Source organism: Falco rusticolus, chromosome Z (genome assembly GCF_015220075.1).
Source record: "Falco rusticolus isolate bFalRus1 chromosome Z, bFalRus1.pri, whole genome shotgun sequence".
In the NCBI taxonomy this organism is placed as follows: domain Eukaryota; kingdom Metazoa; phylum Chordata; class Aves; order Falconiformes; family Falconidae; genus Falco; species Falco rusticolus.
The window spans coordinates 20420463-20436053 of NC_051210.1; the positions used below are offsets into that span (position 1 = coordinate 20420463).

General features: G+C 38.6%; 1 protein-coding gene across 1 annotated transcript; it reads left to right on the forward strand.

Moving 5' to 3' along the window:
• The first annotated feature begins 3617 nt into the window (after positions 1 to 3617).
• On the forward strand, positions 3618 to 15332 carry LOC119141459 (zinc finger protein 474). The gene is given in 3 exon segments (XM_037373822.1): positions 3618 to 4310; positions 11533 to 11716; positions 15181 to 15332. Coding segments are annotated over 3 exon segments (1029 nt in total).
• The last annotated feature ends 259 nt before the right edge of the window (positions 15333 to 15591 follow it).

Sequence of the window (15591 nt, forward strand, 5' to 3'; positions counted from 1 at the left end):
CATACAGGAAATAGGAAACGTATGTGTCAACTTTGCTTCCAAGGTCCAACACTGACATGAAAGAAGACATAAAGAAGGCCATTTCAGCCAATAAGTTTCAACTTGCTGTATAGGTTGAATCACACATGGCAGCTAAGAGAAGGCAGCATTACTGAAGCATAAGTAATATATGATTACTTATCTGAAGTAAATAAAAAACATACTGAAGGATAAGAATGCTATTGTTGCAGTTTCTGGTTAGGATAAGCTTAAAAATAGTGTTCCCTCTTCAGGACAAGAAGGTAAGAGATGTACTGAGCTATCTGCACTCTTACTCTGTTCTGTTTTGGATAAAGTGAAGCTCTCAGCCTGATGCTGAACTAGCTGTAGTATTTCACTTGCTTACAATTAAATAGAACTCATCCATTAGTTGCAAGTGCCCTGTCACTGCAGTTCATGAGATTGTCTTTAAGTATCGTACTCAGTGGAACTACAGAGGAGACGAACTTTTTCCCACAGCTATATGCAATGCTCAGCTGTGCCTTCCCACTTCATTAAATAGCATGTTGCAATATTTTTATAAGAAAAAAGTAAGAAAGTTTTATTCTTTGAAAACAAATGTTAAATCCCAATCCTGATTTACTTCCACATCTTTACCACTGAACTTGAGAAAAGAACTGCTCATATGCCTTTTCATTTCACACTAAATTTATAGGAAGTTTCCAAATAATAACGGTCAACTTGGCAGGAATAAAAGTAGACCAAATGGTGTAATCCCCACAAGGAAGCATAATTCTCTTATGAAGTATTTACAATAGCAAGCCTGAAAATCCAACAATAGGGTATATTGTTAATAAGTTGTTTATAGCATCTTTTATTGACTGATTCATTCTTAATGGTAACAGATTTAGTCACCTAACATTCTTATGTTGCAGGCAGTTTGATGTCCGCTGTTGCTTTAAGAATCCTCTCAGGTAGCAGAAAGTATAGTTCTGACATAAATAAATAAATAGGACATAAATAGGACCTTGCAGAGTTCAGAAGTTCCCTGAAATGTGGCTGATCTTTCTGATGCTCCTTTCCTGTGACCCTCCAATAACCCTTATCTCCCCTGCCTTCATGACCCTTTAATGTTTCCCTGGCTTTCCATTCCCTTCATCCTCCTAAAGAGCTTGGCTACTTCCCAACTTGGATTCATCTAGCAGGCCACACTCCTTGGAAATTCTCCCAGTCTTTGAAAGGGCTTTGCAATAGAGTAGCCTCAATGTTAGCTTGCAAATTTAAATGTCATACATTGTTGAACCATTCACCTAACTGAATCACATGCATAATGTTGAAACTGGCAAACTCCTGCAGTGGCAATTTGTGGTACAAAGTGATCAAACTTCTATGAAGTTAAGATAGAAAATTTAGAGCTTCTAAAAAGAAAACAAGGGAAAGGCTTTGGGATTTGTTGTACAAATAGCTTTTATAATACTTTGTACACAGCAAGTTTTTTGCATGAAGGGAACATTGCTGGTGAGGGCAAAAATGGGATAGCACCAGTGTGAAGCCAGACAGCTGCCTGAGTATTATTAATTGCTACTGTCCAAACTGCTTGTAACATTTGTTTGTTAGTTTTTCTTATGCTTTTCCACTGGATATTTCACAATTATACATTGTGTAGGAGTCAGACAAAATAGGGTTTTTGCTATCTGAAACAGAAGTTCCAGTGCTATAGTTTTGTATAGCCTTGTAACATGCATTATACACCTACCTTATAGCTTCAGAGATGAGAGAGTGCTACAGCCTTGTACTTTACCATATTTTTCCACAGACTGCAGTTGTCTAATAGAGTTTCAGAGCAGGTGATAACTTTGAGTGCTAATATAATATCCCTCAAGATTTTTGTTTTTAATGGTTAACTGCAACATACCTGTTTGCCAAGAGGTTTATTCCAGTACAAATCACAGATCAGATGCTGGTCTTCATGTTTCTAGTTTGAATACAAACAAATCTGAGCTTCACAGGAGATTTTGTAGAATGAGAAAGTGTCACAAGTCACTGGATATGCAACTTTGTGAATAGCTAAGCAAGCAGTGTAAACGCAGCAATCTAAATATCTTTGCATGCCTGGCAGGAGGACTCATCATTTGAACCTCATGATAATTTGTTTTTTCATGTTTGTCCATCTCCTTAAGATATCCCCTAGAATATTTATGAGAGACTAGATCAGCTCAGTGCTTCTCAGTGGCACAGGCAAAATTTAAGTTTGTCATCTCAAAGGTAATGACAAAACTGTGTCCTTGCCCTTGGGTGCAGTAAAATTCAGCTGCAGGGTTCAAAGGTGGGAGTGATAAGGGTGAGAAGGCTGTGAGTCGGAGAAAAGCCTCCCATGGTGACCTGACAAAAAAGCAGTTCAAAGCAGACCTGGGTTGCTTGGCTGCAGCAGAGAAAGTGATCTGAGAGAGATCGTTGAGGTCTCAGGGTAGGTAAGTTTGGGAGTTAGGAGCCCCCTAAAAGTTTGGAAGCATCAAGATAGTCTGGAATATTTGGTAAGGGCAAGCTGTTTCTTCTATTATAGATAAAGTAGACAGTGGTGACCTTGCTGCCCTTGGCAGTCACCTATCTGTGCAAGCTCTTGCTTGCTTATGAATAAAACTAGCCTGCTAGTTATTTTGTGTTCTTGCAATAAAACAATGGCCTCTATGGTAACATGCTTCAGTCTAAATTTTATTTTCTGATCCTTGGAGGACCAACACAAGAGATTGTCTCTGTGAGAAATGAACATTTAAGTGATAGAACACAAAGTTACCTCTATACAGAAATAGACTGCAAATTGAAAAACTGAAATATGTTTAGCACTGTCTTCTTGAGACTAAACAAACACAGTGCCCTTAGCTTCTCATATGACATGAGCTTCAGCTCTGGTCAGAGAATTTGAGATAACACCTCACAAGTGCTGAGTAAAGGGATCTAATAATTTCCTCAGCCTATAGACTGGGAACACTTTCCTTGATGACTGTCCCTTTGGAGACTGGACGTTAAAATCCCTCTACTAAGGGACTTACTTTCATTTCTCTTGAAATTATTTTTAACTATCAACATAAATCACTTAGAAATTAAAGACTGTCAGAAATACCAGGTCTGTCAGTAACTGAAAATAAAACATATCAATTATACTCAAAACCACATGTATTTCAGCAGCTTCACTTTGTGCAATCCCACTTTCTTTCATGACCTTCATGACTTTACACCCTCTGAGACTAGAATTTTGGATTTACATTGTTCACCTGATCATTAGGGTTTCGATATATTTGATGCTATTTGTCTACTGTTTGAAAACACGACATAGTTAAGGTAAACTGATCCTTGTGATAAACCACTGGTTGGTAACCTTAACAAGAGATACAGTGTTTATTAATCTGATCTGATTTAATTTGTTTCAGGAACTTGTAAAACCAAAAGGCAAAACAAAAATACACAGAAACCGTGTTTCCCTGCTGAAATGGCCATTAGGTGCAGTTACTGAGCTTTGAAGTTCCCAGTGTATTCTGGCCCATGAAGCTGAATTAAGATGAAGCATTACGCTGACTAACAGACTTTCCCAAGCCCTTTATGTGTAGGAGAGAGACATTTCTTTGAATGTTGTACCCTTCATGGAAACAAATGTCAAGAAAAAGAATGTGAACAAAGCCTGTAATGCTCTGCCAAGTGCTGGAGAAGCCCTTGCTAGTGTGTCTAGCATCTTGCCTTCAGAGCAGGTTTCACCATCTAACGTGTCAGATCTTCCCAGAATTTTGCCCATAGTAGTACATCTAGAAGCTGGACCAAAGAAAAGGCGACCAGACACTGCAATAATATCAAAACAGTCAGGTTCTTCAAACATGTCTTGGATGCCACTGAATAGGCCCATCATCCCACCAAGAAGACCATGCTTCAGGGTATGCTATATCTGTGGCAGAGAATTTGGGTCACAGTCTATTTCTATACATGAACCCCAGTGCCTGGAGAAGTGGTCTATTGATAACAGTCAGCTACCAAGGCATCTCAGAAGACCGGAGCCCAGGAAACCCAAAGTCCCTACTGCTGATTCCTGTATGCTTACAGCTGAAAATGAGGCAGCTTATCATAGTGCTCAAATCCAGCTCCTGCCCTGTGGAAGCTGTGGCCAAGCCTTCCTTCCTGACAGTCTCACTGTGCACAAAAAACATTGCAGACGAGGTAGCAGTGGTGTGGGGCTGTCAAGTTCTAGCCCTCATAGATCTGGCAAAGGCCCAAGGTCTCAGTCCGGCTCAGCAAGTGAAGATCCATCTAAGACCTGCCAAGGAAAGGACACCATATTAGACAAGGTAAATTGCTAAGCATGTGCTGTATGAAAGGGTGTGGATGCATTTTGAAGCTAGGCACTCCAACAGAGACCAGGTTCCTATCAAATTTAAAATCACTTTCCTTCAGAACAGAGTAGGTAAAGGAAAGGAGAATACTGCCTGCATAAGGGACATTACGTATTCCTACTTCTTTTGATTTTCCTGTTGAAAGGAAATATTTGAGTTCACTGTGGTTCTGTCAGTTATGTCCCCATAAGGGACCATTGTGTGCTATAGTTCCCCAGGAGATTCTGTTGTGCGGCTTAAGCAAGCTTTGAATGTTTTATGTTTTAGCAGGTATTAGATATTTGTATTTAGTTGACATGAAGTATGATGTTTCATTATCCTGTAAGCACAGCAGTGATTTTCAGTTTTTACTGTTATTCTTAACCTTGGTGTGGAACATGAATTTACTGAGGACTGCATGTTCAAAGGCAGCAACTCGGAATATAACAACAACAAAATAAATAAGACTGCACATTATTTTTTTTTTTCCACTGAATTTGATTCAGGATCCAAGAATTAAGAAGCTGATTCACATTATCCAAAAGCTACACAAAGTTTTGGAAAATGGCATATTTTTTCTCCATTAGTATCTGCACAAGCTGTCCTATGGCCAGGAGTTCTGTAAGATAGATGTCTAAATTTAGGTCCAGTGTCTAAAATAAAAGGCTTTTCTTTTTTTTCCAGTGGGTGTTGGACTCCTGATGGCCTACATTACTTTTGAAATTGGGATTTAGCTTTCTCAGTCACCAAAGGAATGCGATGCTATGCAAAGCATTTCTAAAAATGTTTTAAAAGTCAGTGTGCTGTATTTCAGTTTTGCAGCTGCTGAATAAAATGGAGATAATAACATTACCCTGAAAAACATGAGAATAAAGACAATGTGAAGCATTTTTGTACTATGCTATTTGAGGCCACTAACTGATATCTACTAGCAAATTAGGTCCACTCCTCAGGCCTTTTATCAGCAAATTTCAAATTACCCACAAACAGTTCAAAGTGCTGCACAGGTGCATCTATAACTATGGGAGAGGAGGTGTACTTGTGTAATACTGCATTGCACCATTTACCAAAGAACTGGCGTTGTTCTAAAGGTGACTGTTTTTATGAAAGACATGGGTGTGAAGCAGAGAGTTTCATCCATCACACATAACCCTACCCTGTATGTTTAAAAAAAAAAAAAAAAAAAAAAAAAAGAGAGGGGCAGGGGGAATGTCCATACTTAAAACCTCATTAAAAAAACAAGCTTAGAGTGTGGTTTGGCATTGAGAGTGACTCTGTAAAAATGTTGCCCTCTTGCACAACACATCTGTTCCCTGTGTGGATTCAGTCACATCTGCTGACTTGTTGAACAGTAATCTTATTACCACTTTTTACTCCTGTGAGCTCTGCAGAGCCAGAACGAAATGTGTTCAAATCTGTTCTTCCTCCTGTGTGAACAACAGGTTTCCTTATTTACTTCCAAGCAGTTACAATTCATAAGTTGCAGCAGAAATAATGAAGCTGTACAGCTTTCCATTTGTAATTGACTCTGAAGGACTTTATTATTAATGATGACTTTCAGGAAGGGATTTTACCTCTCAGAGGTCCTTGATTTTATTATTTTTAGAGCTGTCCTTTTGTACTGAGGTACACTTTAAGGGCAGAGATAGGAATGGAAAGAGTGAAAGAAATATTATGTGATCCCAGGGGCTGTTCAGGACGGGCAGACTGCTTCTATGAAGTAGTCAAAGGAAGTCTCTTTTCCACAGGTTTAAATTCTCTGCATGAGGGTCCCCACCTCCAGTTAAAAGTTTTGAAAGGTCCGTACATTGAAGGATGTTGAAAAGCACTAAGCTTACAGGAGTGCAGATTCACTATGGACAGGGACAAAGTCTGGGTCTACTCCACAGTCTTCATCTTTTTCCAGCGTATGGTTGTAATTTTGCTCACCTTACCAGCTACTCAGCTACTTATTAAATCTGCTAAAAAATACCAATAGTGAAATGAAATGGCAATCTGCTTTGATGCCGGGAGGAAACCATTTGGGGCAGTCCATGTTTCACTTAACAGATCTACCCACTGTGACAGTGAATTATTTAAGTACCTGTTTAAGGACCTGATTCAGCAAAACTTCAGAGGGAAGGAATAACTGAAAAAAACCCAACCCTTATATAAGTGTATTTAAAAACTGTAATGCTACTGTCAAATTTATGCAATGAAAGATGTCCTAAATTAAAAGCCTGGATTATTCTCATTTTAAAAATAAAGAACTGACTGATTTGGCAGTACACCATGTGAAGGGCATTTTAACTTTACAACTGCAAGCACTTTTGCCTGCGCACCTCTGACCTGGAGCTCTTTCTCCCTTAGCAAGTGTACAGTCAACTAGACCAGTAATATTACCGAAAACACTCAGTTTGGCATTAGATGTCTTTAGAGCTGGAGACTCAACAGCCTCTGCAAGCCATCTTTTCCACTAACTGTCCTCACTGTCAAAATCGATGAACACATCTGATTCAGCTATATCTGCCTGTGTAAAACAGACAACAGCCTGTGCTCTAAGAGGCTCTCAAGGATCACATCAGCTCAGAAATTCTGTTTTGGATTCTGCTGTGATACCCCAGACAATGAAATTGATGTCTGGAATTACTGAAACTCAGACTTGCACTAGAGAAGAGTGTGGGTTTTATTGTTTAATAGATCAAAATGTTTGCTACATGTAAGTGAGTATTAATGACTTGCTGTGGCTGTATGTGTCGCAGTTTTTTTGACAACAGATAACACTGATCCTAAAGTCCCATCAGATATGTCACTAGCGTCTGGTGCTGCCATCTGCTGTTTTCTTGTTATCGAGTTAACTGCCTAAAAATAAGATTTCCGTGATCTTCCTCTGTTGTACTGTAGTGCATTTTAACACAGCGTAAGTCTTGAAAACTTGTGTAACAACATGTTGATGTTGTGTCTCGCTCAAGCATAAAAGCATTGAACCACTTGTTAAAATGAAAACTCCTCCAGGTGCTGTGTAATTCTGATGAAGGTGGGAAGTCAATGATAAACTTTGCTTCAGTTGCAGCAGTTTTGAACGTCATCTTAGGAGAATACTGACAAACGTATTTGCAAATATAGAAAGTTAGATGAGTCTGGACAGTGAATGGATGGTTTGAATGAATCTTATTGAATATTATCATGGGGAATGACTGAGCTTCCTGCCTTTCTGCTTTTACACAAATGCCATGTTCATTATAACAACATATTTCTTGTAAAAGATAGCACATCAGGAGTAAAATGTGATATTCCAGTGCTTCCAGTGGAGTAAAATCTTTAATTACTTGCATCATCTGGCAGAATTACCTTGCTGTGCAGGGAAACTTCATACACAGGCATATGGCCAGTCCTAACGTTAGTCTGCTGTTTTGTCAGGGCAGTGGCTGAAAGCACTCCAGAAGGCTGTGAAATGTACCTTTGGATGGTCATGAAAGCCACACCACAGCTTATCCCTGTCCATTATGCAAAATGCCTCCTACTTTTCAGAAAGAAATGTGTGGAAAGGGCTGCTTTCATACAACACAATGCTGCTGTGAAGTCTTTCTACCAGTCTTTCCCTGAACCTCTTTTCCCTGGGCAAATCAAGCTTATGGCAAGAGCTTGGTCTAGAGCAGGAGGCCTCTTGTCCTGTCCTCTCATTAAAATACATGGATAATTAAACAAATAAGAAAGGTGAGGGTGTGTGCAGTCCTGGACGATAAATATTTATGGAGGGGAGTTTGAGAGTCTGTCTTACTGGATGTACTTAAGAAGAAATTAAAAACTTTGCGTAGCATGGGAGCATTTGACCTCATGTAACACCATAACAGCAGCCTGGGGCTAACCTCAAGTAATGTCAGGTCTATTGAAAATACATAGTTGCGTAGCCCTCTGAGCTAAATAACTTCATTCATGGTCACACAGACATATTTAGCAGTCTTAGAGAAAAAAGGAAATAGTGAGACACCAGAGGAAAGCCTAACTTAACTGCACTGTTAGGTATTTGTAGGTATTTTTATAATAACACATATCCTCAGGAACAGACCTGCCCTACAACCCTCTTTAAAAGTGAAAAACAAAGCAGTGAGCAGACAGCCTAGCCACTGGCCTTGTGAGTAGTTTGGGTTGGAAAATTGTGGTGATTCCAAAAATAGTTTAGTTTCAAACTGCAGGCCTCCAGATGTGACATTTGGGATAGGCACACTCTGAAGAGAGAATAAAAAAAAAATAAAGAAAAAGGATAAATATCATCAGCAATAGAAATTCCAAATAAAGCCCATCATACCTCAGATTCCACAGTTAAGCAACAAGAGGGCTGTTACTACCAATAGCAAGGATATTCTCCTTCAGCTTTTTAACACGTGTGCATTTTTAGACAAGTATTTGTGTATATAGTCTGATGTGTGGTGATGGTTCAAACTCACTACATTTCTGGAAAAAATAATTCCATCCTTAGAGTGATCTGATCCCTTTAATTTTAATTTTAAATTTTAATTTTAAAAATACAGTTTTTAATTGTAGATGTTACAAAACAGAGACATTTGTACTTAATAGATTTCTTAAACATTTTATTTTTCACCAAGTAGGATTCAGTTATGAATCAATTCTGATTGATAACTTTGGAAAACAGAATTATCTATTTAGCTGCAGGCCTGTTTTGCTCAGTCACAACACAGAACTAAACACTCTGGCAGGATCTGGAGGAAACACAGTACTGCCCATTCAGTCTTGAGGTTTTCAGGTGAGGCTACCAAAAAGACCATCACAGAACTGTGGAAATGTATCCAGATTGCACTGGATAGAGATCACGAAATTTTATCTTGCACGTTTCTGGCAGTTGTTCAATTGTAGGACATCACAATGACTTTAGAACAAGTGTAATGGATTTGAATGAAACAGTCAGAGATAAAAGGCTATCTCCATTCACCAGGGAAATACTTCTAAGATGAAAATCTATTTGATTTTGACAACAATATTTCTGTGCATCTGTTAAATTTATTTTGTATATTTAATTTTTTAAGTGATTTTTTACCTCATAACAGGACTTCAAGTCTCCTTGAAGCTAAACATTTATTATACTGCCTCATATGGTGGAAAGGATTGTGGCAGTGCAGGCTAAGTAAGCATGATTTTCATTTGTACTAGCATTCCTTTTTCCTATTTTGGTAGTATAGAAAGAGTCTTTACAAACTGAATGCAAATCAAATTGCTCTTTCCTAGATTTCAGCCAATAAATAATCTGTTTTACTGAATGGCAGGAACCTAGTTAATGAAAACTAAAGAGAAAAATGTGTTCCTGGTGGTTTTCTACACAGCATTTTTTTAGAAAATTGTAAAATGCTATAAGCATACCCATAACAAGGACGTACACTGAAATGAGTTCCCTGACCTCAAGAGTTTAGACTTTAGTGTCCTTATGTAAAGCACTCCAGAGCCTACAAAGAAACACACACTGCCTTCAGAAGACTCTGTATCTGTACACAGAGTCTTATCTCCAAATCAGACAAGGTCTAGCTCAAAAGCTGAAGTAAGAAAGTAAGAGAAAATTCGTAATAAGAAATTAGAGGACCTTCTTAAAACAGCTGTTGCTATATTCAGCTATGAATAGGAAGAGAAGGTTATATATATATTTTGTTTTTTGAAGTATATAAAATACCTTGTTAGTAAAGATAGCTAAGGAAATTCCATTCAAAAGTTAAAAGGATTAAAATGTCTTTTGAAAGACTGTCTTTGGATAAGTTATATTTCAATTCACTGTGAGAACTTTCCAGACGAAGTCCAACTTTTCCCAGCAAAAATACGCTTTGTAGGGTAGTATTTCTTCATGTAATTGAGTTTACATGTGTGATACAGGAAAGAAAGCTTATGCAGATTGCTCACTAATGACATTTTCAGACTGTAGCGTACAGAAGAGCTGCCCAGAACTTCTTGAATACACTGATGGGCTGACAGAGAGAGTCATAAATACTGGAACAGGTTACGCCTTGTCTTACAGAGCAACAGAGGAAAAAATTAAATCCCCACCTCCCTTGTTTGAGTGAGGATGGCTTCCCATGTTTGGTCTGGCATGGTTGTCCCTCTACCTTTATGAGGGCAGGGAACAGCTCATCTCTTACTGGTATTCCACAGTCAGGAGTGCAGGAAGTGCTGGTAGTTGTGGGACCATCAGTGTGCCTCAAAATTCTGTCTCTGCAGTTCATTTTTACGCTACTCCTGGAGCAGGGCTGGTACTGACACCACGCCTAGCCCAGGACATGCCTAAGGACACAGCCAAATCCATAATCTGCAATACCACAGTAATTATATATTTTTCAAGCTTAGAATATGTATTTGTGGGGTTTGAGGTCGAGGAATATTTTTCTTCTGTTAGCTGTTTTCCTCCGAGAACAAAAGCATATCTGCAGTGCAGAAACAATGGCTTGCTTAGAGTCCAGTTCTGCCCTCGCTGCAGTCACTGGCAAAGTTCACACTGAGGCCTTCAGGACAACAAGCAACAGTTCCTATTTTGCCCCTCTATCTGGATATATCCTGGATCAGTTTTAATCCTTCAAGGCCAAGAATTCTGCCAGCTAACTGACCAGTGGCAGAAGTAATGTGGGGTTAGGGACCACAATCACAAGCTTGAGACAGCTTCCCTCACTGTCCAGCTTAAAAGGGATGCTAAGGCTGGACACAGCACTTTTAACTGTGTTCTGCCTGGAGATAGTGTCTTTCTGCTACTGTAGTAGATATCAGCAGTTCAGTGGAGGAAGCTTTTGTTGCTGCTTTCCATGTTACTTCTGTTTGGTAGATAAAAAAGGGGCTTCAACATTTAAGATGGACACCATACTGCAGCAACCTGATCAAAGAGAGGACTTGTTTCTGCACGTGAGGACTCAGCATTTCCATGGACTTGATGGTGTGAAAAGAGCTAAAGTGTACATAGCTAAGTATTAATTAAGTGACACACATGAATTTTCAGCGTAGTATCTGCAGAAGGAGCCTGCCTGTTCTAGGTGGCCAGTTAATGAGGCAATAGTTCTTACAGACTTCAAGACTGAATATAGACAAAATGAAACTGATAGAAACAGTTCCATTGATTTTACAGATACGAATTGGTTTCTTAATCTACATGATTGTTTCTATCCAAAGCTGTTCTGATTCAAAATTAATGTTGAAAACAATATTTATTCTTCTTCACAATTGTTATTTGCAGGCACAAGTGACAAGACAGCCACCAGCAGTGATTTTTTACATATGTGGCCATGAGTATGGAACAAAATCTATTAGTATCCATAAGCCGCAATGCCTGACAAAATGGCACCAGGAGAATGACATGCTGCTACCCAAGCACTTGAGAATGCCAGAGCCCAAATAGTCTGAAGTCAGTCCCATACAAGGTAAACTACAGATAAAATGAGGAAATAGGAGGAAGAAAGTGGGAGGAAGGAAAAAAATATTTAAGCAGTAGCTTAATGGTTTGCAAGAATTTTCCCTCTATTTTACTCTGAAGAGAAGGTAGCCATCATGGCTTGTTTTAAGCTTCTGTTAAGTATCCTGTTCTCCTTTTGTGCTGCATCCATGAGAAGTAAGAGTAGTCATTACCTTGTGGGACAGTCCTCCTGGGACAGTCTTCTTCATGTATCAGTATGTTCCGAATCAAAACGCAAAAAGATTAGCAACTTGCTTCACAGCATCACTTTTGATTACTTTCAATGCTGTAAACAGGTGTGTTTTAAAATGAGAAAAAGCATTGAAGAACAATATGCAGACTTGACACATACAGTCATAAAAAAAAATACCCTTCAGGCAAAATGGGGGTAGATACTTCAGCTGGATTTTACACCTATAGCAATGGTTATAAAAAAAGCCTGACACCAGCACTTAGCAGTAATAAACAGTGAGTGACCTCAAAAGTAGGAGTTCTGTGGTAAAATAAGGAATATAATACTACACGCATGACGACTGGTAGAAAATGAGGAATTTTTAAAATCTACCTATAACATATACTGCAGTTTCAAGGGTTTATTAAAATATATTTATAGATAAAAATGCAGTCTTTTCTGCAATGAACATCCTGTGGATGTTATTGTTCCCTTTTTATTTACAATTCTTAGAAGCTTTCTTTGTGAAAGATTATAATACAAACACAATGGGAAAAAATATATGTAGTACAACATAAACATTTTATTTCTGCTAATTATGTGTGATTGTGCTGTGGGTTCTGTTTTGTAAGATGCCTTGATCGCACTTTTTCACATCAGTGGAAACTGCTGATGCCCAGCACACAACAGAGCTGGGCTCGCAGACGTATCCCAGGGGTGCGTGCTTACTGTAGGACCAAAAGGAAATTTCATCTGTGCTTTGCCTGAAAGCTGCTCCTAGGACCTCCCCATTCCCACATAAAGTTATTTCACAATTTCAGCTGGATCCTTGCCCCAGCCCTGCCAACTGGCCTGAGCTACTTTGTGCCAAGTTTGGACCACTTGCTCACAAGCAGTTAATTCACCCACTTTTTTTTTTATATATTCCCCATCATTTCCCACAGCTTCCCCTTATGTCTGGAAAAGTAGAATAATTCTCCTACAACTCACTGTGAAACGAGTCATACATAGATCAGTTTACAGTAGTACAAAGAAATATGTCCCCAGAAGACACACACAGAAGAGAGCAGGATCACTAAGAACACTAACCAGCTGTTCAAAATAATAATTATCGCAGCTCAAATAAAATCAGATCAGGACTTGGTTAACAGATGCCAAGCAGCACAATTGAATCTGCAGTAAAAGATAGGTTCAAAAGACATTTTCATTGTATTTGCTCTTTTTGTTGTTAAGCTCTTTTTAATTATTACATGTTGTGTGGCAAAAAAGATGGAGAAAATGAGAATTCCATCTGAAAGAGGAGCATACAAAGGGGCAAATTAGGTTATTTTGAAATGCACTATTCTTAATTTGAAGGAGTGGAAGCAGAAACACAACCACTCTTTGAGAGAACAATCCAGCAGAATGCTCCCAGATATGAATCAGAAAATTTTCCCATTTATGCAATGAGTCATATCAGGCACCATGCACCTCCTGTGAGGTGCGTGTGTGTGCTCACAGTTCCCCAGGGAACACTGACCTGCTTCCAGCATCTGTTCCTAAATGCCCGCTGATGCAAGCGTGATCAGCTCTGTAGCCTGAGCTAAAATTGTTGTTCCCCCTGCAGTTGCCTCATGCTCTTGGCCTTGAGAAAATCTCAGTGTTGTTCTTTTTCCGAAAGACTTACTCTCTATCATCTGGTAAATGCTATAACTGACCTAGAGACTGCATACACGTACTGCATGTCTCACAGTTTCTCAGCTTAGGGAGGAGGGACTACTCCTGTTGTTGAATGGAACAGGCAATGTTAAAAAAAAGGCTTAGAAATATTAGCTGCTTACATAAAACTTTTTATAACTTACATAAATCTTTTTCTGAAAACTCAAGTGTCACAGGAAGACAACCACTGCCCTGATTACACAGTGTTTTGTTTGTGGAATGCCTAAGACATGCCTGCAAGGAGAAAGTCATCTCTCTTTCTCTTTTTTTTATATTCCATAAACTTTGAAAAGTACAGAAAATACACATTCATTTCCTGCAAGCAAAAGGGATATTTGTCTCAGCCAAAAAAAAAAAAAAACCACTACTTGGTTGCTCTTCTAACAAAAAGAACATTAGGAACAGGCATATTAAGAGATCTAAGGCTTATTGTGGTTATGTGAACCATTGGATATGAATCATATTAAAACTGTATGGGCTTTTAATGAAGAGCTCTATCATGTGGCAATGACAGAAACCATGGAATATTTTTAAATGCACAAATCCTTTTAAAAATCATCTGCTGTTAACAGTTCAAAGGAAAAACCAGGTTTTTTTGTCTTTTCCTGTATTGTCACACCTTTTGAGAAGGGCAAAGCAAATACAACTTCAAATCGAGCCATGTAGATTTTTTTTTGCATGCACTTCAAATGAAAACTCTTAAGATCTAAATCCAGGTATTAAGCAATCTACCTGGCCTTTTTGGAAATCAGTTTGAAACAACACTGTGTGAAAGTCCATTTCAAGAATAAAGTAAACAACATTTTTTTTTTATACTGAAAATCTTGAAAATACATCTAATGTGAGCATTTGAAGAATGCTCCTGGGCCTGCAGAGCAGTCACTCTTCCTGCAGTGGAAAATAACTGAGGGTAAGACTCAGTGTTCAGATGACAATAGATGCATCAGTGCAATGACCTCACTGGAAACTGTGACTTAAAAGAACTGTAGGTTTTGTCTGTAAGGTTTTAGACTTACCTAAGCTTTATTCCACTTAGTGGCAAAACTTGCTTAGACTTCAACAAAAGGAAAATTGGCCCCCTCTCCAGAGCAGTACAAAGAGCATATTCTCAAGTGTGATATGCTTCCACTCATTGCCATAGCCAGATAACACATGCTCATTAAGCAGAACTTGAAGTAAAGCCAAAAAGTGAAATTTGCTGATAATAGTATGTATGCAAAGATGTTAATAATTAGCTGAGAATGCATATCATAATACACAGCATGATTTTTCTGTAGTCTTAATTTTTCTATACTCATGTTTTCTCTGTACTCTTACACAATACAGAATGATTCAGTTTGAAGTTAATTTAATTCAACCCCTGGGACAAAAAGCAGAGTCTTTTTTATATATTTTTTACTCTTTTGCTTCTTTCTTTTCCTTCTTTTTTATTTGCAAAAGCAATATGGTTTGGTTAAACTGAAAGGCTCAGTCAACAGGTATTTCCTGAAAATATTTTCCATAAAGAGTTGAATGTGGGTCTCCAGAATGAAACCTGATACTTTCTTTTTTTAATTTTCCAGCCAAAGGCTTCTATGATCTTGATTCTTTAAATGAGGCTGCCTGGACCAGCGCCCAGAACCAGCTAGTTCCATGTGATATTTGTGGGCGTACTTTTCTTCCAGACAGACTGATCATCCACCAGCAGTCCTGTAAACTGAAACCTGCAACGTGAAGTGGCTGTAAAGCTCATATGTGTGCATGCTCACACACGCACACTCACACTCACACACAAACACACACACTATGAGTGCGTGTGTGCATGAATACACACACATACAGCCATACCTTTCAGACAAACCATGACAGAAATAAAATCCAGCTGGACAGCCATGGGCATCAAAATTGTTAGTGTGTTGTTAGATCACGTGATCCAAAAGCCTCCAGAATAAAATCAGCAGTTGCCACTGCAGTGTAAGGTTAAATATAGTGAT